The sequence below is a fragment of the Somniosus microcephalus genome, chromosome 29 (assembly GCF_052327205.1).
Source record: "Somniosus microcephalus isolate GS21.2 chromosome 29, FLI_Smic_1.0, whole genome shotgun sequence".
Taxonomy (NCBI): domain Eukaryota; kingdom Metazoa; phylum Chordata; class Chondrichthyes; order Squaliformes; family Somniosidae; genus Somniosus; species Somniosus microcephalus.
The window spans coordinates 27,943,566-27,967,933 of NC_141015.1; the positions used below are offsets into that span (position 1 = coordinate 27,943,566).

The 24,368-nt window shown below is 46.1% G+C and overlaps 1 protein-coding gene across 3 annotated transcripts in view; it reads left to right on the top strand.

The window, feature by feature from the left end:
- Window positions 1–24,368, top strand: part of LOC147098595 (inhibitor of nuclear factor kappa-B kinase subunit alpha-like) — a 105,620-nt gene that overhangs the window by 38,490 nt on the left and 42,762 nt on the right. For all 3 annotated transcript variants that reach the window (XM_085970463.1, XM_085970464.1, XM_085970465.1), the window contains exons 6-9: window positions 1,989–2,077; window positions 5,967–6,056; window positions 10,898–11,022; window positions 13,286–13,393. In XM_085970463.1, the coding sequence (XP_085826589.1) occupies window positions 1,989–2,077; window positions 5,967–6,056; window positions 10,898–11,022; window positions 13,286–13,393 (412 nt within the window). The remainder of the gene's footprint in view (window positions 1–1,988; window positions 2,078–5,966; window positions 6,057–10,897; window positions 11,023–13,285; window positions 13,394–24,368) is intronic.

Genomic DNA, 24,368 nt, shown 5'->3' on the forward strand with positions numbered 1-24,368 from the left:
GGCGGCGGGCCCGGTTGCCGGGGTAACCCTTCCCGCTCTCCAAGCCCCGCCCGAGATCCCCACTCCCGAGAGACCCGCCCGAGCCGAGCGGGGAACAGAGAGAGACGCCGCGTCCTGTTTATGTCCCGTGACCCTCGTGGCTGACGCCGTTGCCCCGGGTAACGTGACAACGGGGGTCGGGGGGGGTGGAGCTTAGCAGAAGTCGTGGGACAATTACCTAGCTCGGGCGTAGCTGGGCAGGAAAGGCCCAGGCTTTGAGGCCTAGGTTATGAGGCCTTACAAAAACGGGGAAAGGTAGGAAAAAGAATCTTCAGGTTTACAAAAGAATTAAGTTTTTTTAAAAACAATTTAATAAAAGCAAATTTTTTTTGCTGGAAATGTAGGTTTGAAAAGAAAAACGCAGAATGCGGGAAAAAGAATGGAATCAAGATGGCTGACACTCACCTCGGTTCAGAACGATAAGGCCCGCCCACACACGCACCGATTGGTCGACCGTCAGGTCACCGAAGCGTAGGATTGGTCAATCGTCCCCTCACTCGACCGGAGGAGGGCCCGCCCGGCGTACGATTGGTCGACCTCGAGGTCACTCTATCGCTAATGAGATGCTAATGAGCGGAATGTTGAACGTTTTTTGGATACCGCGGGCGCGATCTTTGTCCGGCCGAAACGTAAATACGCCTATGACCGGTCTGTAATCGTAAGCTTTCTTTTGACGTGACGCGCGTGTAGGTACGCTCTATAACTTTCGAACGTATAAGAGACCGGACAGATATATAGATGCACCACCAAGGGGATGGTTTCGGATTAGGAAATTACTTTTTAATATATAATAGATAAATATAAAATTAAATTACCAGGTTTCAGTCTATATTACTACAAAGCTCTGGCTGCAGAATGGAGTTTTATCCCACAAATGCTAACAATGTCCTGACTTACTCAGTTTTCCCCAAGATTCCTCCAGCTTCTGGATTTGGTTCTCCATGAACAACATCATGATCACAAATTCCACAACCGCTAGAAGCTGCAATTTGGTCGGCATGATCATTCTTAGTAGCCCTATGAAGTTACAATGCTGGCTGTGCCTTGCTGATAGCTGCACTGAGGTCATCAACTGCAGAGCTGTAAGCACACATGCCTGCCTGTGTACTCTGCAGCATTCATTTTTAATGATGATGGAAGTGTCGGGCTGTCTCCTAACTCTAAAAAGATTCAAAACTAAATTTTGGAGAAGTGCCCAATAGATTTGTTGAAGTACAAAGTTGAGGCAGTGTGTGATGCCCTGGCACTACTTCACACCGGGTAGTCAGATCATTGGCCTGATGCCTGAGACACCACTTTTTTGCATCAGTGTGCATCTGCAACTGTGTGAAAACATGAAAGTGGTGGTATGGCAACATGTTAACAGACCTGTAAGGAGATGGCTTGTTAATCATTATAAAACTTAAGGGGCTAATTAAAAACTATTTGTTGCATTGTTGAGTTTTTTTCCAGCGTTTTCTGGTTTTTATTTCCAATTTCTTGCATTTGTAGTTTTTGTATTTATTTTTCCCTTTTCTTTGCCTTTTATTCCTTGTGTGGATCTTTTTGCTCCTTCACAATTCTTTTCATGCACTTTTGCTCTTTTAATGTTTAAGTACTGTAAGATCTTTTCTAGCATTAGTCAGTTTTCTCCTCTTTCTAGGGTTTCAAAAACCTATTTGTTAGCCATTCGGACCAATGAACTGACTGTTGACTTGCGTTGTTCTCTTCCACCCCCAAATTATTATTATTTTTTTTTTATTCAGCCCTACAAAGGAGCTTGCTTATCTTCCAGTTTCCAGTTCTAATAACAACTAATAATAGATGCTATCAGACCTCCTGTAAATTTCTAGCATTTTCTGCTTTTTTTTTGAAAATGTAACTTGCATGATCAATCCGCAAAAAAACCCTCTTTTTGTATTTAAAACTAAGCTACTTTTGGTGACCATTTTGCATTTGCTATAAATCAGGTTCTGGCATCCAGTATTTACATGACAACAGAATTATCCATAGAGATCTAAAACCTGAGAACATTGTGATACAAGAAGCCAGTGGCAAGGTAAGAAAGTTCTACCAGGAATTTAAAATGTTACAGTCTAAGCTTTATCGCTTCATAACTTGCCTGCTGAAGTTTAAGAATGAATTATAATCTTGTTTTGATTAGTGTCTCATGCTAGCTGATACTGTAAATGGTTCCCTCTCCTCAGATACTGTCCCCCTCCCTTTTCAAATCTGCCACCATCACCCCTCCTCAAAAAAAAAAAAAACACGATTTGATCCCTCTGTCCTTGCAAACTACTGCCCCATCTCCAACCTCCCTTCTCCAAGGTCCTCGAACGTGTTGTCACCTCCCAAGTCTGTTCCCACCTTTCTCGCAACTCCATGTTTGAACCTCCCTAATCAGGTTTCCGCCCCTGCCGGAGAACTGAAACGGCCCTAATCAAAGTCACAAATGACTGTGATCGTGGTACACTATCCATTCTCGACGTGCCTGCAGCCGTTGACACGGTTAACTATACCATCCTCCTCCAACAGTTCTCTGTTGTCCAGCTGAATGGGACTGCCCTTGCATGGTTTCACTCTTGTCTATCCAGTCGTAGCCAGACTATCTCCTGCATTGGCTTTCCTCCCATGCCTTCAATCAGTTTTCTGAGCTGCAGGAAGACATGAGGTTTGGTCTCCCTCCCTCCTAGTCCACTCCATGACCGAGTACCAACCCGGTAGCATGGGTCAACTTGCAGCTCATGTTGGTTCCAGTGAAGCCTACTCCAGGACACTTGTCATTGGTGATGAACCAAAAATACTCCCCCTAGGCTCTTCTTCAGTTAAAATATCATTTTTGATGTGACAGCTGTGTGGGCTCAGTTTTTGTTTAAGATAAACAGCTATCAAGAGCTGATGAGTTATTTTTGTTCATATGAATTTATAGTATTCTGTTTCACTGAATACTATATGATCAGATTCAGCTGGGCCTGACTGATACCCACATAAGAGGCTAAACATGTGAGTCAGCCAGAGTTGTTCAGTTTCAAGCTGGTCAGATGGACCATCACTGCCTGTCTTAAAATAATTTTTTTTAAATTGAAGTGAATTCATTTGTATTCTCAGTACTTCATAATAACAGTATTGTACATAAAAATTACAAGTAATTGGATAAAATTCTTCATGTGGAAAATCAAAAGACGTTGGCTGGAATTTTCTCAAGGGAGGCGGGTTGCGGGCGGGGGGCCTCCAAGGCGGGCGGGAAACCCAGGAGGCCGGGTTTCCCGCAGGCCCTGCCGACTTTAACAGCAGGGCCTGATTTGAATGTGAGGCCTTGGATTCCCACCCGAAGCTAGCCAAATTGAGAGGCTGGTTGCGGACGGGTAGGCCTCAGAAGCAAGGGGGAGGGAATCGCAGGAGGAGCATCGGGAGAGAGGAGAGGATCGGTTGGGGTTGGGCATCGGGAGGTGGGGAGAGCTTCGGCTGGGATCGGGGGTGGAGGAGAGAATTAGCAGGGGTTGGGGATCGGGAGGGGTGTCGGCCAGGGATTGTGTGGGTGGGGGGAGGTGGGGTATGGGCAGGGGGAAGAGAGGATCGAGGCGGGCTCATCATCGTTGTGGGGGGAGGGAAGCCTAGGTGGGGGTGGAAGTCTTGGAAGGTGATTGTAGGCCTCGTGGTGGGCTCTCTGATCACGGGGAGTGGGTATGGTTGGGATCCTGGATCCAGGAGGTAGATATAAAGCCACTTACCTCCTGGATGCAGCAGCCCCCACCTCTGAATTCAAGAATTGTGTGAAACCCGTCCACAGACAGTTAAACACAAAATGGAGGGGAAAAAAAGAGGCTTCCAGCCTCATTCCAATATTTCAATTGAGGTAACTCCCCCTGGCAGCGGGTTGGTCGCTCGCGTCCCACCTCCGGTAAAACCGGAAGTGGGCAGTTGGAGGCATGATCAGGCTGGGAATCCCATTTTTAACACTTTAACTGCCCCCATGCTCCAAAAGCACCCTTTTTTTTAGGGGAAAATTCCGGCCAATGATTATAAAAGCCGAGCTCTGGTGGGCAGAACATAGTTTTTGGATGGATGATGACAGATTTCCAAGTGGAGCAATTTCAAACTTGGCAAGCATTTGCAGGATGGGCACAAGGCCCATTTTAAGGGTGTATTGAAGGACAACCTGAAGCTGCTGGGGATTGACACAAGTAATTGGGAGATGCTTGCAGCAGACCGACCAGGATGATGTTGAGTATTGATACACGGAGCGGATAACTTTGAAATGCAGCACTATCAGAAGCAAGAAATCAGTTGGTGTTGGAACAGTGGCAATAACAATGGCAACTGCCAAAACAGAGCATTCGTGTTTAGACATAACCTGAAGCCCTCTGCTTCATGGATTGCACTACACTACCACAAGCTGGTATCTTTAAAGTGAAAGTGAAGGTTTATTGACCAGTCATTTTCATGATCAAAAGACTACCGCCCACTAATGGAGTCCTCGTGCAATGCACTGCAGAATTGATGATAGCAGGCAGACAGTAGGAGTTAAATTCTTTAGGTCAGCCTGTATATTTGAAGTAGTCTGGTACAGAGCAGGTCATTCATTACCACTTAATCTGTTGATTAGTTTTATCCTGCTCCATTCTGTTTTTGTGTCTTCTCCATAACAGTTGTTTATTAAGGTACGATGTATTAATGGTGCCTGTATATGAAATGTTCGACAAGAAACTAATTGTTTACAAGTAGCAGCGTTTTTTTAAAATTACAGGACAGTTTTCAAAAATGTTAGAGCATGGTGTTTTGAGGTCTTAAAAGTAATCCCAATGTTGCTTTGTGGGTTAAGATTCCCTGCTGACTTGTGGATTTCTGATAGGCAGCAGTTACTTAATTCTTATGGTGCCATAACACAAAATTCAGCCCTCACTGCAAATGAATTTTAAAATGATCACTTGCCTTTCATTTTTCGAAAATATGTTTGTGATGATCTTTGCAGTTAAATGTGCTCAGATGTTGGTACTATCCAGCCTTCTCTTAAGAGCATTGAATTATGGGATCTATGAGGATGGGGATAATTTTCCGTGATACAGAATGTAAACAAACTTTGGCAATGTTTTAAATGTACAAAATTACGAAGAAATGCAATAGTTCTAGCAACATGTACAAAGAAAAAAGATTCCATCCCTTTTTGTTTTCTAATGAATGAAGTAAGAAAATTGATGCCTTTGGTACTATTTTTGGGTGTGCCGTGGCTATTAGAAGCCTTACTCTTCAGGAATTTAATTTATAGTTGTGCTTTTTACCAGATGTTGCACATTGCTTCATTCTTGCTTCATAAATGTTCTGAAATTTATTGTGCAGAAATTTAAATTTTATGAGGTACAGGATGCTGTTCAGTCACGCATGCATAGGAATTTGAGAAGTCTTGAAATGCAGATTTTTAGCAAAATTCTAAATTAAAAAAAATATATTTCAATATTTTCTCAATTTTGGTGTGTCGTTTTATGGGCCGAATTTCCTGACTGGCATTTCAATTATGGATGGCTGTTACAACTGAGTGTCGTCCTGTCTTAATTCAGTGACCTACCAAGTGTATTTGCAGCAGGAACTAGGAACTTCGGATGCTGTGTTGGGTGTTTTTTCTTAGAGTGACATGAAGGTGGAAGGAGAGCATTGAGTTAAATTCTAGTGCGCACTGTCACCCAAATAAGCTTGGTTAACTCAGTAGAAACCAGAGATCAAGTTCTGGATTTACCCCTGATCGGTATGCCTCAGTGCACACCTTCTGATGCACTTTCCCATTGAGCTGTCAAGAGTGACTTACTCAATTGATTTACAACAAATTAATAAAAGACATGAATAAAATAGCTGACTCTCATAACTGTGTTTAATTTTTGCTGAAGGGACATCTGAATTTAATTGCAAAAATAAAAGGCAAATGGAGTTAATAAATCTTTCTATTTTTAACACAGGTGGTACACAAAATAATTGACTTGGGCTACGCAAAAGACCTGGACCAAGGAAGTCTTTGCACATCTTTTGTTGGGACATTACAATACCTGGTAAGTTTTATTTGCTTTGTATATTGGAAGTGTGTGTTTTTAATTGTTCTGATGAGGGTGATCATCTTCTTCTTGGGCAGTCCCTCGGAACTGAGAATGACTTGCTTCCACATTAAAAATGAGTTCTCAAGTGACTGATGAGCCCAATGTGGGACCTACAGTCTCTGTCACAGGTGGGGCAGATGGTGGTTGAAGGGGCGGGTGGGTGGGGTGCTTGGGTTGCTAAGCGCACCTTGCGCTTGGCTTCCATTTGCTCCCGGCGAAGGGAGACTTGAGGTGTTCAGCGCCTTCCCGGATGCTGTTTCTCCACTTTGTGCGGTCTTGGGCAAGGGATTCCCAGGCGTCGGTGGGGATGTTGCACTTTTTCAAGGAGGCTTTGAGGGTATAGTAATTGATGCACCCTAGTGCTTTTTACACAATTACTGCAGCTTTTTTAAACTTCTGAATTGGCTTCAAACATTGATACTAAAAACATTTGTAAGAAGTCACACAACACCAGGTTATAGTCCAACAGTTTTATTTGAAATCACAAGCTTTCGGAGCGCTGCTCCTTCATCAGGTGAAGTGGAGAGATGCATAAAGACACAGCTTATATAGTCAGAGAATAATGCCAGATGATTACAGGTAATCTTTCTAACTGCCATTTATCACACCTCGGCAGAGAGATAATCACAGCAAACAGGTCAGTCAGGAAAACATTACATCAAAGAACAATGAGGTGGGGTCACAAGGGGTCAAATGTTGCAGATGCTGGGGTCTATGAAAAACAAAAAACAGACAAAAAAACATTTTTTTTGCTGGAAATCACAGCAGATCCGGCCGCATCTGTGTAGAGAGAACAAGCCAACGACGACTCGAGTCTGGATGACCCTACATCAGGTGGGGTTACATGTAGCGTGACATGAACCCAAGATCCCGGTTGAGGCCGTCCTCATGAGTGCGGAACTTGGCTATCAGTTTCTGCTCTATGATTTTGCGTTGTCGTGTGTCTCGAAGGCCGCCTTGGAGAATGCTTACTCGAACTTGTGCATGAAGATGTTGGCGTATTGGGGTGCGAATTCGACAACCAGTTCTTTACCCAAACACACGGAACAGCCATGGGGACCAAATTCGCACCCCAATACGCCAACATCTTCATGCACAAGTTCGAGCAAGACTTCTTCGCTGCACAGGACCTCCAACCAACACTATACACCAGATACATCGACGACATTTTCTTCCTATGGACCCACGGCGAAGAATCACTGAAAAGACTACACGATAACATCAACAAGTTCCATCCCACCATCAAACTCACCATGGACTACTCCTCAGAATCGGTTTCATTCTTGGACACATGAATCTCCATCAAAGATGGACACCTCAGCACTTCACTCTACCGCAAGCCCACGAACAACCTCAGGATGTTCCACTTCTCCAGCTTCCACCCTAACCACGTTAAAGAAGCCATCCCTTATGGACAAGCCCTGCGAATACACAGGACCTGCTCAGACGAGGAGGAACGCGATGAACACCTACAGATGCTGAAAGACGCCCTCGTAAGAACGGGATATGACGCTCGACTCGTCGATCGACAGTTCCAACGGGCCACAGCAAAAAAATCGCATAGACCTCCTCAGAAGACAAACACGGGACACAACCAACAGAGTACCCTTCGTTGTCCAGTACTTCCCCGGAGCGGAGAAACTACGCCATGTTCTTCACAGCCTTCAACATGTCATCGATGGCGATGAACACCTCGCTAAGGCCATCCCCCACGCCTCCACTACTCGCCTTCAAACAGCCGCCTAACCTCAAACAGACCATCGTTCGCAGCAAATTACCCAGCTTTCAGGAGAACAGCGACCAGGACACCACACAACCCTGCCACGGCAACCTCTGCAAGACATGCCAGATCATCAACACAGATACCATCATCACACGTGAGGACACCGCCCACCAGGTACGTGGTACATACTCATGTGACTCGGCCAACGTTGTCTACCTCATACGTTGCAGGAAAGGATGCCATGGAGCATGGTACATCGGCGAGACCATGCAGACACTGCGACAACGGATGAACGGACACCGCGCAACAATCGCCAGGCAGGAGTGTTCCCTCCCAGTCGGGGACCACTTCAGCAGTCAAGGACATTCAGCCTCCGATCTTCGAGTAAGCATTCTCCAAGGCGGCCTTCGAGACACACGACAACGCAAAATCGTAGAGCAGAAACTGATAGCCAAGTTCCGCACTCATGAGGACGGCCTCAACCGGGACCTTGGGTTCATGTCACGCTACATGTAACCCCACCTGATGTAGGGTCATCCAGACTCGAGTCGTCGTTGGCTTGTTCTCTCTACACAGATGCGGCCGGACCTGCTGTGATTTCCAGCAAAAATATGTTTTTTTGTCTGTTTTTTGTTTTTCATAGACCCCAGCATCTGCAACATTTGACCCCTTGTGACCCCACCTCATTGTTCTTTGATGTAATGTTTTCCTGACTGACTGACCTGTTTGCTGTGATTATCTCTCTGCCGAGGTGCGATAAATGGCAGTTAGAAAGATTACCTGTAATCATCTGGCATTATTCTCTGACTATATAAGCTGTGTGTTTATGCATCTCTCCACTTCACCTGACGAAGGAGCAGCGCTCCGAAAGCTTGTGATTTCAAATAAAACTGTTGGACTATAACCTGGTGTTGTGTGACTTCTTACATTTGTCCACCCCAGTCCAACACCGGCATCTCCGCACCATGACTAAAAGCCTTGGGCTGGATTTTCATTAAGCTGTCGGGAAGGAGGCGGGACTACAACTTTCGGGTTTTAGTCCCGCCTCCATCGACGTCCAGCCAATCGATGCGATTTTCCCTTGATTGACCTTGTTGAGCCCGCCAAGCAGGCCAATTAAGGGCCACCCGGCAACAGGTGACATCACAGACTGAAATTTCATCTGTCAAGAGTTTTTGACAGATGAAATATCAGTGTTTCACATCTGTTTGAAGCTTTCAAACACTGACAGTCTGACTTCTAACCTGAGTCCTTCTACGCAGACTCCGTTAGAACTGTCACCAGCACTGAAGGCTGTCACTTTTGACAGATCGCAGCCGTTCAGCTTTCAGTTCCAGCTGAGTGATGGACTCCCGACGCCTAGAGGAAGAAAGGCTGTTAAGGTAAGTACAGGTAAGTAAAACTTCTTTACACACACCAAACACACTTACCTTTGCACTCATGCACCCATCACTCACCTGAACACCGACATCGCGACCCCTCCAAGTCCTTCAACCCGACGGCCCGCCTGCTCTACCTGGCGTGGTTTGGAGTTGTCGGGAATCCCACATGACATCCCTTAAAATAGGGATTAGGCTAAAAACTGCCTGTTAACTCCCTGTTAACAGGCAGTTAATTGGCACTAATCCCTTCCTGCCTCGGGTCGGCGGGTCCCAGTGCGGGGCGGGTACCCGTCTCCCTTGAAACTTACGTGGAGGTGGGTTTTGGGCGGGATGGTGTCGGGACCCCCGAATTCGGGATTTTTGCCCCCCACACGCCTGAAAGCCCGCCTCACGGCACACTGAAAATCTGGCCCATTATGTCTGCAAACGCTTCCTGTTAAATTTTCACGTTATAAATTCCTTTGTTCACATTTATAACGCAAACTGCGTATGTAAACTTGTCATGTTGTGATTATACTCTTCCCTCCAGTGGAGGTGCAACAGCACCATCACGAGCAGGAGGGCACATGTAGCGTGACAAGCTTACATAGGCAGTTTTCATTATTAATATGGACATTTGAATTTAAATGGAAAAACAGAAATAAGGACAGAATGTACAATCTTAAAATGATGGCTAAATCATGCCTATGCACCCTGGTCCAATTATCCTGCACCCTCTAACCCTCCCTCACCTAAAGACTACACTTGGTCTTGACTCCCCATGTGCAATGCTGGAAAATATTGACTAGTATTCAATATTGTTTGATCATTTTATTTTTATAATCACATTTGTGGAGGTGCAACAGAATGTTATAGTTGGCAAAATGCATGTTTGATTAAAGCATAACATTTTTGTGCATCGTAACAATTGTTATGTTTGGAGTTCTTCAGTATAGGAAACTTTCTGATATCCGGCACTGACGGGACCGAGCTGGTGCCGTACCATCAAAAGTGCCGGACATACCAGCATAATGTTGAAACATACGGAACTGAAAAGCCCTGTGTGAATCAACAAACCCTGTTGCTTAGCAACAGCTTCAAAACAGTCGGCTGCAGCTGCAAGCGTCTCCAGCTGAAGCTGTTGCTATAGCTACAGACCTTGCAGTGTCTGACTGGGGGGGAAAAAAAGCAACGAGAACTAAAAAAACTTATAGAAAACGGCTCCTGATTTTTGCTGTTAGATCGAGTATTTCGGACATATAACCTCCGGATAAACCAAAGTTTCCTGTATTTGATTCCACTATGAAACGTACCACAATTATTCAATTTTTAACTTAACACATTTTAAAAGAACTTGGCAAACTATATCCAGTAGGTTTACTACCACTCTGGCATCATTTTTATGTAAAATGTGTTACTGTCATTTGTAACACGGTCTGTTTGACCATTAAAGAACTGTCAGTTAACTTTAGTTTGGCTGCAGTAGTAATGTAGATCTTAGGAAGCTAAGTGTCTAGTTCTGCATTTTATCAGGATTAGACTGTAACTGAAAATCTTTTAAGATCCCGCAGAAAATTTTTGAGTGGTGTGTGTAACTGCTGGTGTGTCTGTCGATGAGCAATGTAGATTCATTTTTTTCACTCTCTCTAGTTTTTGAGAGAAATTATCCAAATAGACTTGGTAGTTAAACAGTAATGTGACCTTTTTTCTAGGCTCCAGAGCTATTTGATTCACAACCGTATACAGTCACTGTGGACTACTGGAGCTTTGGAACCTTAGTATTTGAGTGTATCTCAGGATTTCGACCATTTCTGCACAATATGCAGCCTTTCCAATGGTAAGCAGATTGTCTTTTTATATCGCTATTTTGTGCTTAAATAACAATTCCAACTTGCATTTACATCGCGACCTTAACATAGGAAAAGATCCCAAGGCGCTTCACGGGAGCATAATCAGGCAAAAATTGACACCGAGCCAAAGGAGATATTCGGAAGGGCGATTAAATGCTTGGTAGGTTTTTAAGAGCATCTTAAAGGAAGAGAGGTGGAGAGGCTTAAGGAGGGAATTCTGGAGCTTGGGGCCCAGATGGCTGAAGGCACAGCCATCAATGGTGAGGTGAAGGGATTGGGGATGCACAACAGAGCAGAGTTGGAGGAATGCAGAGTTCTCCGAGGGCTGTAGGGTTGGAGGAAGTTAGAGTTATGGGGGAGCGAGGCCATGGAGGGATTTGAACACACAAGATGAGAATTTTAAAATCGAGTTGTTGATGGATCGAGAGCCAATGTAGGTCAGCGAGCACAGGGCGATGGGTGAACGGGACTTGGTGTGGGTTAGGATACAGGCAACAGAGTCTTTGAGCTCAAGTTTACAGAAGGTGGAAGAAGGCTGGCCAGGAGAGTATTGGAATAGTCAAATATGAAACTAGCAAAAGCATGGATGAATGTTTCAGCAGCAGATAAGCTAAGGCAGGAGCGGAGACAGTGATGTTACAGAGGTGGACCGTTTCGGTGCTGTAGCATAGGAAGAAACCTGATTGGAGAGGTTTGAACGTGGATTTGAATTTGGGAGGCGTTAACACTTTCAAGGACTTTGAAGAGGAAAGTGAGGTTCGAGACGAGGCAGTAGTTTGCAAGGACAGTGGGGTCTAGGATGCTTTCTTTTGATGAGGGAGTGATGATGGTAAATTTAAAAGGGAGGGGGACCGTATTTGAGCAAAGGGAACCATTTACAATGTCGGCTAGCATGGGAACCATGAAGGGATGTTGGGTGGTCAGCGGTTTAGTGTGAGTGAATAGGGTTGAGAGCTGGAGGTGCATCTCCTGGACAAGATAAGTTCAGAGGGGGTTCAGTGCTAGGGAAGCAGGGAACCTTGGGGAGAAATTTCTCTTGGTAGGCAAGGGGAAAGGAGGGTTGCAGCAGAGGCAGCTGAATAGATGGTCTCATTCTTAGTGACAAAAGTCCATATTTCCCACATTAGCCATCATTATGGCTTCTGAGTGTGATCTAATAATTTCAGTAAGTGGGCAAGACTCTGCCGTGTGCCTGTATTGTCCATGAACTTCATTAAAGCTGACCAAACTTATTTTATAGATTGTAAAATGCTTTGGGATGTCATGAGGATGTGATCAGGCATTGCATCAATGCAAGTTCTTTCATTCTGTAGGACTGTTACGGACAGTAGAGATGACAAGCTTTCATCTGATGGAATGAAAGTGTCAGTGCTGGATATAATCCAGGTTCCAGAATTGAAAGTAGATTGTTGCAACCCTTGCTCTCCACTCTCCTCTCCCACTTTGTCACAAGATAATTATGGACGAGGAAGGCACTTCCCATCTTAATTGATCCATCCGAAAATACCCTACATTCCCCATTCAGCATCAAATTGTTTCTTAAATTTTTCCAGGATTTTCGCTTTCACCACTCTATCATGTATTGCTCACTCTTTGTGTGAAAGCCTTCTTGATATCAGTGTCAAATTTACCTTTTCCTAGTTTGAACCTTATCCCACTCTTGCAATTTAATAAAAGTAGTATTCTGGATGTACCTGTTCCATTTCTGTGGCTATCTTATATGCAGCTACACGATCGCCTCCGAGATGCCACCTTTCCAGGTTGAAAAGCCCTATTTTGCTTACATTGTATTTACAGGAACATAGAGTTACACTAAGTCTATGGGTATAATTGTATATACAGCAGTACGCACAGAGCATGCTTAAGGTTTATGGTGCATTTTTAAAAAGTTGGATCGGGTTTGGGGAGAGTGATTCATCGATTACTGGAGCTTGTATGGAGTTAGTTTGGGTTGCTGTTCTTATGACCTATTGGGGTAAAGGGTTCACCTGAATGATATAAATAAGTAAAATAAATTGGCTTTTTAAAAAAAAAAACAAATGTGCAATACTCTTTTTATTTAAGTATGTTAATACAATAGGGACTACATCAAATGTGTCACAGGAGTGGTCAGTTCATTGTTGCTGACGAGCTTTAATGATGAAATGGTCATGGCTCAATCTACTGTTGGTTTTTTGTATGACTAATTACATGAGACATTTAGGTTGGTTTCTGGGGGAGAAATTAACAGTCTGGGTACCTTTTTTTTAGGCATGGCAAAGTTAAAATCAAAGGCCAACAGGATATTATGGCTGTTGAAGAGATGAATGGTGAAGTAAAGTACTCCACCAATTTACCACAGCCCAATGGGCTTAGCAGGTAAGTAATCCCTCTTTCAGAATTTTTGCATCTTGACTAAGTACTGAATAACTGAGACTTTCATGTGTTCATTTTCTGAAACTTATAGATCTGTCTTGTTTTCAGTAGGAAGTATCAGATCCTTAATTACTCATCTTAATAACTTTTCCCCTTTATAGAAGTTATGTTTTATTACAATCATTTTATTAAAAGCACTTTCTGCCATAAGCTGTGAGATATAGGATGATGTATTTTTAATTTTCTTTGACCAAATGTTCACTTTTTTTGCCTCCAAGGGCAACATTTTGGACTAGAGCAATTTTGATCATGTAAAAAGCTCCTGATTTAACATAAGAACATAAGAAGTAGGAGTAGTGGCAGATGCAATATAATGTGGATAAATGCGAGGTTATCCACTTTGGTGGCAAGAACAGGAAGGCAGATTATTATCTGAATGGCAATAGATTGGGAGAAGGGGAAGTGCAATGAGACCTGGGTGTCCTTGTGCACCAGTCGCTGAAGGTAAGCATACAGGTGCAGCAGGCAGTTAAGAAGGCAAATGGTATGTTGGCCTTCGTAGCGAGAGGGTTTGAGTACAGGAACAAGGATGTCTTGCTGTAGTTGTACAGGATCTTGGTGAGACCACACCTTGAGTATTGTGTGCAGTTTTGGTCGCCTTATCTGAGGAAGGATGTTCTTGCCATGGAAGGAGTTCAGCGAAGATTCACCAGGCTGATACCTGGGATGGCAGGAATGACGTATGAGGAGAGATTGGGTCGATTGGGCTTATACTCGCTGGAGTTTAGAAGAATGAGAGGGGATCTCATTGAAACTTTTAAAATTCTGACAGGACTGGACAGACTAGATGCAGGAAGGATGTTCCTGATGGTCGGGGAGTCCAGAACCAGGGTCATAGTCTAAGGATAAGGGGTAAGCCATTTAGGACAGAAATGAGGAGGAATTTCTTCACCCAGAGAGTGGTTAACCTGTGGAATTCTCTACCACAGAAGGCAGTAGAGGCCAATTCATTAAATATATTCAAGAAGGAGTTGGATATATTTCTTAAGGCTAAAGGGATCAAGGGGTATGGGAAGAAAGCAGGGACAGGGTAGTGAATTTGGATGATCAGCCATGATCGCATTGAATGGCGGAGCAGGCTCGAGGGGCCGAATGGCCTACTCCTGCTCCTATCTTTTATGTTTCTATGAGTAGGCCATTTGGCCCCTTGGGCCTGCTCTACCATTCAGTAAGATCATGGCTGATTTTCTACCTCTACTCCACTTTCCTGCACTATCCCCATATCCCTTGATTCCCTTAATATCCAAAAATCTATCGATCTCTGTCTTGAATATACTCCATGACTGAGTCTCCACAGTCCTCTGGGGTAGAGAATTCCAAAGATTCACCACCGTCTGATTGAAGACATTTCTCCTCATCTCAGTCCTAAATGGCTGAGTCCTTATTCTGAGACTGTGCCCCTGGTTCTAGACTCCCCAGCCAGGGGAAACATCCTCCCTGCATCTACCCTGTCGAGCCCTATAAGAATTTTGTATGTTTCAATGTGATCACCTCTCATTCTTCTAAACTCTAGAGAATATAGGCCTAGTCTACTTAATCTCTCCTCATAGGACAATCCCCCCATCCCAGGGATCAGTCTCGTGAACCTTTGTTGCACTCCCTCTATGGCAAGTATATCCTTCCTTGGGTAAAGAGACCAAAACTGTACACACTACTCCAGGTGTGGTCTTACCAGGGCCCTATATAATTGCAGTAAGACGTCTTTACTCTTATACTCAAATCCTCTTGTAATAAAGGCCAGCATACCATTTCCTTTCCTAATTGCTGGCTGTACCTGCATGTTAACTTTCAGTGATCCGTGTTCAAGGACATCCAGGTCCCTCTGGACACCAACATTTCCCAATCTCTCTCCATTTAAAAAATACTCTGCTTTTCTGTTTTTCCTACCAAAGTGGATAACTTCACATTTCTCCATATTATATTCCATTTGCCATGTTCTTGCCCAATCACTTAGCTTGTCTATATCCCCTTGAAGCCTCTTTGCATCCTCCTCACAACTTACATTCCCATCCAGCTCTGGATCATCAGCAAACTTGGATATATTACATTTGGTCCCCTCATCCAAATCATTGAGTTAGATTTGATTACATTTTTTGAGGAGCTAATATTCCAAATTGACATGGGGAGCTATATCCGGTCGTGCACCTAGACTTCCAAAAAGTCCTCAATATAGGACTCTGAGAGTGGGTATCAGAGTGAGACATGAATATGGTTTGGTAACTTGCTAAAAAGAATGAAGCAGACAGTAATTGTATTATAAGCTAGGTTGAATTACGGGGAGATATGAAGTGGTGTGCCTCAGAGGTCAGTACTGGGACCCTCTTATTTCCGGTGTACATAAATTATCTGGCTTTGTGGTCTCAGTACAAGGTAGGGTTGCAAAGGGGTGGAAAGTTTCTGGTAAATTTCCGGAAATTTTCCACGGGAAGTTTAGCTTGGGAATTTTGGGAATTTTGCCCAAAAAAGCACATGCTAGCATAATATTGTTTTTTTTGTATTTCTTTTTTTTCCACAGGTCCTCTCTTAAAATTACTAACAGAGATGGAATCTTAATTATTAAGGAATTTCTTAATCAATATATGTTTATCTTCTTACTTGGCTTGTTTTAATAATTACAAGTTTTGTGTGTGACTGTGAACAAATGTGTCCTGATTGGTTGGATGAGCGATTAGCTCCCTCTATTTGTAATATTTGCATATCGAATTTTGATTGGCCTGCAGGCATCTGTAAACTGCTATAGTTTTTTTAAGATCCAGGTTAGGGGTCCTGAGGGAAGTCATTTTGTTTTCTGCTGATGTTGTGATGATGCAGTAAGTAAATCAGACTTTATACCAAATAAACCAGTTACTTGTTGAACTCTGTCGTCCTTCAATTTAAAATATACAAAATAATACACTATTGGTGATGTAGCGTCGTGTGTGTACAGGTCATGCTTCCATCACATGGAGCATCAGCAAAAATGTACTCACCCTGTTGCAATCGTGCTGATCGACCGCAGTTCGACACAGAGATGAATGCCCTTTATTTCTCTGCATAGAACAATGCCACGTTTACAGTCGGATGTGTGGAAGCATTTTACCCCAGGCATTAAAGATGGAAAGACTGTGTACATGTGCAAACACTGTAGAAAGCCATATGTAAAGAATGCCACAAAGATGCAGCAGCATTTATCCAAATGCAACAACTTCACTCAAAGCTCACAGCAGTCAGCCCAGAGTTCCTCTGCTTCCATTCAAGAAGATGATGGTTCTCATTCAGCATCAGGCTCCTTATCATCAGCAACTCCTGGCCCACTTGGAAGGTTCTTTGATACAATGGATAACCATAGCCAGAAGAATGCAGATGAGTGCCTTGCTCGAGCTGTATATGCAACAGGCTCACCCCTCATGCTCACAGCCAATGTGTACTGGAAGAGATTTTTCAATGTTATTCGCCCTGCATACTGTCCTCCCACCAGACATGCTTTGTCTACTTATTTGCTGGAGGCTGAGTATAACAGAGTCCAAGGAAAGCTCAAAGAAACGATAGCGATGGCAGACTGTGTTGCAGTTATCTCAGATGGGTGGTCAAATGTACGAGGGGAGGGCATCATAAACTACATCGTCTCCACTCCTCTCCCAGTGTTCTTCAAGAGCACAGACACGAAGGACAACAGACACACAGGCACATACATTGCTGATGAGCTGAAAGCAGTCATCAACGATCTTGGATCACAAAAGGTCTTTGCAGTAGTTACTGACAATGCTGCGAATATGAAGGCTGCTTGGGCTCAAGTGGAGGAGGCCTACCCTCATATTACGTCTATTGGGTGCGCAGCTCATGGGCTTAACCTGCTCCTCAAGGACATCATGGGTTTGAGAACCATGGAAGCACTGTACAAGAGAGCCAAGCAAGTTGTTAAGTATGTCAGGGGAAAACAGGTAGTTGCAGCAACCTACAACTCCAAGCAAATAACAAAGAACAAGAACACCACACTGAAGCTGCCCAACAACACTAGATGGGGTGGTGTTGTCATAATGTACAACAGCCTTCTGGAGGGTAAGGAGTCACTGCAAGAAATGGCAATATCCCAGTCTGGGGATATGGAAACCACCATCAAGAAAATACTGCTGGATGATGTGTTTTGGGAGAGAGTGGTTAGCAGCCTTAAACTACTCTCACCAGTAGCATCTGCAATTGCTCAGATTGAAGGAGATGATGCTGTCTTGTCAGGTGTTCAGGCTTTTTACTGATTTTAAAAGAACAAATCAGCATTGCCCTACCCACATCCCTGCTGCTCAAAGCAGAGGAGAAGGCAGTTGTTCAATTCATACAGACGCGTCAAGAATTTTGTGTCAAGCCGATTCATGCTGCAGCATACATGCTGGACCCAAAGCATGTTGGGAGACCAATACTTTCTGGAGAACAGATCAACAGCGCTTACAGTGAGATTTCTACCCTCTCACAACATCTCAATCTGGATGTGGGCAAAGTTCTGGGAAGTCTGGCAAAGTTCTCTACCAAGCAAGGTCTTTGGAATGGGGATGGGATATGGGAATCATGCAAGCATATCAGTGCACATACCTGGTGGAAGGGACTTTGTGCATCTGAGGCCCTGTCACCTATTGCATCGGTGATACTCCAAATCCCACCTTCATCAGCGGCCTCTGAACGAAACTGGTCACTTTTTGGGAATACGCATACAAAGGTGCGCAACAGGCTGACTAACGAGAGTGGAGAAACTGGTGGCTATCTGGGCGAACCTACAACTTATTGAGCCAGATACAGAAGTGTCCACCACACAGCTAGACACTGACACAGAGGAGGAAACGGACACGTCAGAGCCAGAGTCAGAGAATCAGGAGGAGCAATGAGGAGTAGAAGACTCAGCAGACTCATGAGTAGAAGACTCAAAGGGACAAAATAAGGACAAATTACAGGCTAAATAAGCTGACGCTCTTTTTATTTTATTTTAGATGGGTCTTTTTTGTGGGGGTTCAGTAAAGTTCAAAATTATTGTGGTAAACCACTGTTAACCTGTACATGCCTGTGTGGTAAACCACTGTTAACCCTGTACAAGTCCAGGCATGTCTCAGCCCCTGGCTCCACCCCTAAGCCCGGGTATAAAGGTGACTCACCACCCTTCCCCCGGGAGCTCTTAGGATGGATTCACTAGCAGAGGCATGCTCTAGTTCTTAGTCAATAAAAGCCTACTTCATATAAGTCCATTTCGTAGTCTTTGGTATTGTTGATAGCGCATCAATTTTATTGACTAATTTTCAACATGGAGCAAATCTTGAAGCCGGAACGTTTAGACCTGGATCCTCAAGCAGCAGATGCAGCCAATAACTTTGAACACTGGCTGAGCTGTTTCGAAGCCTTCCTGGAGGCCTCCAGCACTACTGTCACTACAGATGACGCGAAACGGCTTGTCTTGAACTCACGGGTGAGCCACCGAGTCTACTCGATCATCCGAGACGCCACTACTTAGGCGGCCGCCATCACGACGCTAAAGGAACAATACGTGAGGCCTGTTAACGAGGTCTACGCCAGACACCTCCTGGCTACCCGAAAACAGCGCCCCGGGGAATCGGGCGCTGAATATTTACTGGCAGTGAGAGTCCTCGGCCGGGACTGTAATTGCAAAGCGGTGACGGCCAAGGAATGCACGGAAGACCTGATCCGAGACGCCTACATAGCCAGCATCAGGTCCAACTATACTCGGCAGAGGCTGCTGGAACAGAGGGGGCTCGACCTACAGAAGACGGTGGCCCTCGCTAACTCGTTAGACGTGGCCCTCCAGAACATGGACGCCTACCCCCCTGGCCACGTGGATGCCACGGGAGCAGCCATCTTGGGACCCGGTAAGGCCACAAGCCGCCAGCAGCCCAACTACAGCTGCAATGACCAGAGGCCAGAAATGCTACTTCTGCGGCCAGGCCAAGCACCCCAGACAGCAATGCCCAGCAAAGGACGCGACCTGCTCCAAATGCGGCAAGAAAGGCCACTATGCGAGAGTGTGCAAGGCGAAATCGACCCCCAATTCCAGCAGCGCCGCGTGTGAACCGTACAGGCCGCCATTTTGGACTCCACCAACCACGTGTGAGCCGTGCGGGCCGCCATTTTGGACACCACCAGCCGAGGGGGAGCCGCCATCTTGGACACCATCTCGGGACCAGGCCCTCGGCGCGGGCAAATACTACAGCGACCCACCGACCTCGACGATGGCCTCCATCACCCTGGACCAATCTAGGCCCCATCAGCTAGCCAGGTCCATGATGAACGTAAAGGTAAATGGCCATGCCATAAATTGCCTTTTCGACTGCGGAAGCACGGAGAGCTTCATCCACCCCGACACGGTGCGACGCTACTCCCTATCGGTTATGCGCACACGCCACCAGGTCTTTATGGCCTCAAAGTCCCACATGGCGGACGTCGGCGGCTACTGTGTAGCGACTCTGACAGTGAACGGCGTGGAGTACAGAGAGTTTAAATTCCTCGTCCTGCCACAGCTCTGCGCTCCCGTACTGCTAGGATTAGAGTTCCAGTGCCATCTGGAGAGCGTCACGATGGCATATGGCGGGCCCCTGCCCCCACTTACAGTCTGCAGCCAGCAGAATTTAAACACGGCGCCGCGCAAAGTATGCAGCCTGTCCACCCTGAAGGTCAAACCCCGCCCCCCCCCCCCCCCCCCCGTTGTTCGCTAACCTCGCCAAAGACTGCAAGCTAATTGCTACTAAAAGCAGGCGGTACAGTGCCGGGGATAGGAGCGTTATTAAATCAGAAGTACAAAGACTCCTGAGGGAAGGGATTATCGAGGGCAGCACCAGCCCATGGCGAGCCCAAGTGGTGGTAGTAAAGACCGGCGAAAAACAGCGCCTGGTTATTGATTACAGCCAGACGATCAATCGATACACGCAATTAGACGCATAACCACTTCCCCGCATATCTGACATGGTCAACCAGATAGCACAATACCGGGTATTCTCGACGATTGATCTGAAATCGGCATACCACCAGCTCCCCATCAGGCCTGAGGACCGCCAGTACACGGCCTTCGAGGCTGACGGTCGCCTCTACCACTTCCTCCGAGTCCCCTTCAGCGTCACCAACGGGGTCTCGGTCTTCCAAAGGGAGATGGACTGGATGGTTGACCAGAACGCGCTGCAGGCCACCTTCCCCTATCTAGACAACGTCACCATCTGCGGCCATGACCGGCAGGACCACGACGCCAACCTAGAAAAATTCCTCCGTACGGCCCAACGGCTGAATCTGACATACAACAGAGAAAAATGTATGTTCCGCACCGCGCGCCTCGCTATTCTTGGCTGCGTGGTGGAAAACGGAGTCATCGGCCCCGACCCCGACCGAATGCGCCCCCTCCTGGAACTACCCCCCCCCCCCCCCACTGCCTAAAAGCCCTGAAGAGATGCCTAGGGTTCTTCTCTTACTACGCCCAGTGGGTGCCCAACTATGCGGACAAAGCCCGGCCCCTCATCAAGTCAACCTCCTTCCCCCTGACGGCAGAGGCCCGTGCGGCCTTCACCCTCATAAAAGAGGACATTGCGAAGGCCACAATGCACACAGTGGATGAGTCCATCCCTTTCCAAGTGGAGAGTGATGCATCCGACTTCGCCCTAGCTGCAACCCTTAACCAGGCGGGGAGACCCGTGGCCTTCTTTGCACGGACCCTCCAGGGCCCCGAAATTCGACACTCCTCAGTCGAGAAGGAGGCCCAGGCGATAATGGAGGCTGTACGGCACTGGAGGCATTACCTGGCCGGTAAACGTTTCACCCTGCTCACTGACCAACGGTCAGTAGCATTTATGTTTAACAACAGACAAAGGGGGAAAATCAAAAATAATAAGATATTGCGGTGGAGGATCGAGTTATCCACCTACAACTACGATATCTTATACCGGCCCGGGAAACTTAATGAGCCCCCAGACGCCCTATCCCGTGGGACATGTGCCAACGCACAAGTTGATAGGCTACGGACCCTCCACAATGATCTCTGCCACCCGGGGGTCACCAGGTTCTTCCACTTTATTAAAGCTCGCAACCTGCCTTACTCCATCGAGGAGGTCAGGACCATGACCAGGAACTGCCAGGTCTGCGCCGAATGCAAACAGCATTTTTATAGGCCAGACAGGGCACACCTGATTAAAGCCACACACCCCTTCGAACGTCTCAGCGTCGATTTCAAGGGGCCCCTTCCCTCCTCTGACCGCAACACGTACTTCCTCAATATTATTGACGAGTACTCCCGTTTCCCCTTCGCCATCCCCTGCCCGGACATGACCAGCGCCACAGTCATCAGGTGCCTCCACGACCTGTTCGCCATATTTGGCTTCCCCAATTACATCCACAGCGACAGGGGCTCGTCGTTCATGAGCGACGAGCTGTGCCAGTACCTGCTCGAGAAGGGCATAGCCACGAGCAGGACTACCAGCTACAACCCCCGGGGTAACGGACAGGTAGAGAGGGAGAACGCAACGGTGTGGAAGACCGCCATGCTCGCCCTAAAATCCAAGGGCCTCCCAATCTCCCGCTGGCAAGATGTCCTCCCCGATGCGCTCCACTCCATACGATCACTGCTCTGTACTGCCACAAACGCCACCCCTCACGAGAAGATGTTCGTCTTCCCCAGGAAATCCACCTCGGGGACATCACTACCGCCAGGGCTGACGTCTCCGGGACCCGTCCTGCTCAGGAAACACGTGAGGAGCCATAAGACGGACCCCCTGGTCGAAAAGGTTCACCACCTCCACGCCAACCCACAGTACGCCTACGTGGCGTATCCTGACGGGCAGGAGGACACAGTCTCAATTCGAGACCTCGCACCCTCAGGTACCACCCGAAACACCATCGATCACCATCCACTACCTCCACCCACCACCACTACCCACGATGCACCACCAGGGTGTCTACCACGAACTGACGACATGCCGGTGCCATCCCTACCCCGAGAGGACGACACGCCAGTGCTCCGTCCCACGCGAGAAGCGGCCGCGGGCAAAGAACCACCGCAGCCGGCACCACGAAGATCATTACGGCAGACAAGACCCCCGGAGAGACTTTCGTATACAAACTTTTGAAACACTTCACCCCGCCGGACTCTTTTTTAAACGAGGGGTGAATGTGGTAAACCACTGTTAACCTGTACATGCCTGTGTGGTAAACCACTGTTAACCCTGTACAAGTCCAGGCATGTCTCAGCCCCTGGCTCCACCCCTAAGCCCGGGTATAAAGGTGACTCACCACCCTTCCCCCGGGAGCTCTTAGGATGGATTCACTAGCAGAGGCATGCTCTAGTTCTTAGTCAATAAAAGCCTACTTCATACAAGTCCATTTCGTAGTCTTTGGTATTGTTGATAGCGCATCAATTATAACCTAAACAAAGTTTTGAAAGCCTGTTTTTATTTGTATGGAACAGTATGTCTATTTTGACAACAAAGATAATATAAGGGTCAGAGACAAAAACCATCAGTGTGCAAAAAAACTCTAAATTCCCGAAAATTCCCATGGAAAGTTTCCTCTTTTAAAAATTCCCAGAATTTTGCAACCCTAGTACAAGGTGATGAAATTCATCGATGACGCCGAGCTGTGGAGTGGAGGGGGAATTTGGATTTTGAAGAGGCAGTCATGATTTTGCAAAGAGAGTTCTACAGGTTATGTAGTAAAAGAAGTAGAGTATGGAGAAATGCAAGGCACTGTGTGTTGAAGCACGTGTAGTTCATGGGATAGAATTTGCCAGAGGGAAGTTGAAAGATCAAATGATCAAAAAGTCTTTTTCATCCTAGCCAAAATCCTCAGTGTTCCTCTTTTCATCTCCCTTCTTTTGAAGATGACAACCTATGCTGGGGTAGAGTTACCCCAGTAGCAGCAGCCCTATAGTACCTTGCTTAAGTGCTCATTATTCCTGTGCCAGACTGGATAGTGACTGTAGAGTCATTACAGATGAGTTCAACCCTCTCCTCATCCAACATCACTTGAGATGCACTTCCAATAAGAATCACAGGATAGTGATGAGGAGTGGAATCCTTTGCCGTTTTTCTGTACAATTCAGGGATATTGAGATCGATTGCAGCACCTCTCTGTCACTCTGGTTAAGATCAGCAAAGTCAGCACAGACAGAAATTGTTGCTTTGGTTTTTGAAGATATACATTTGCTGATCTGTCAACCGATGGTATCTATTAGTTTTCATAAATTGTAGTTTTTCTTTTCCCTTTTGTGAAAATGTGTACAGTCAGCTAAAAGTTGTCGCATTTGCTTGGCACTACTCTGATTGTGTGGCAGATACTTTCACCCTTATTGTACATATGCTGGTGATGAACAGTGATAAATTTTCAACTTAGAACTTCTATCATATTGACTTGTCCCATTTCCATTTCTACACTACTGGAGGTTTTTTGGATTACTATCTAGCCTTTGGCCCACAATTCATCGTGACATTTCTGCAGCTATCAATCTGCTAAATCACACTCCCTCCACCTCCTTTCATGTCTTTGTCCCCACTAAAACAATTGCTCTCTCTCACCCTAGTCGTTCCCCCTGCTATACCCCTCATCTCTGCTCCCTTAGGTCCAAGGGATGCAGATTTGAACGTCTGTGGCGGACAACTGGTTTAACCATCCATCGCCAGATCTGACTGGACCACATAAAACTCTATCAGGTCCTGCTCTCCATTGCTAAAACTGCTCACTAGTCAAAGATCATCCTGGAATGCAAAGATAACCCCTGGCTTCTCTTCACCACGAACTGTCTTCTTAAACCATCCTCCCATGCCTCCTTCAGCCTCACCAACAACAAGCACGAGGAGCTCATGGACTTTTTTTGTCACAAAGATTGAGACCATCCGTTCAGCTGCCTCTGCTGCTACCCTCTCTTCCCCGAGTTCACCAGGCCAAACTTCCCCTAATGTTCCCCACTGCTCCA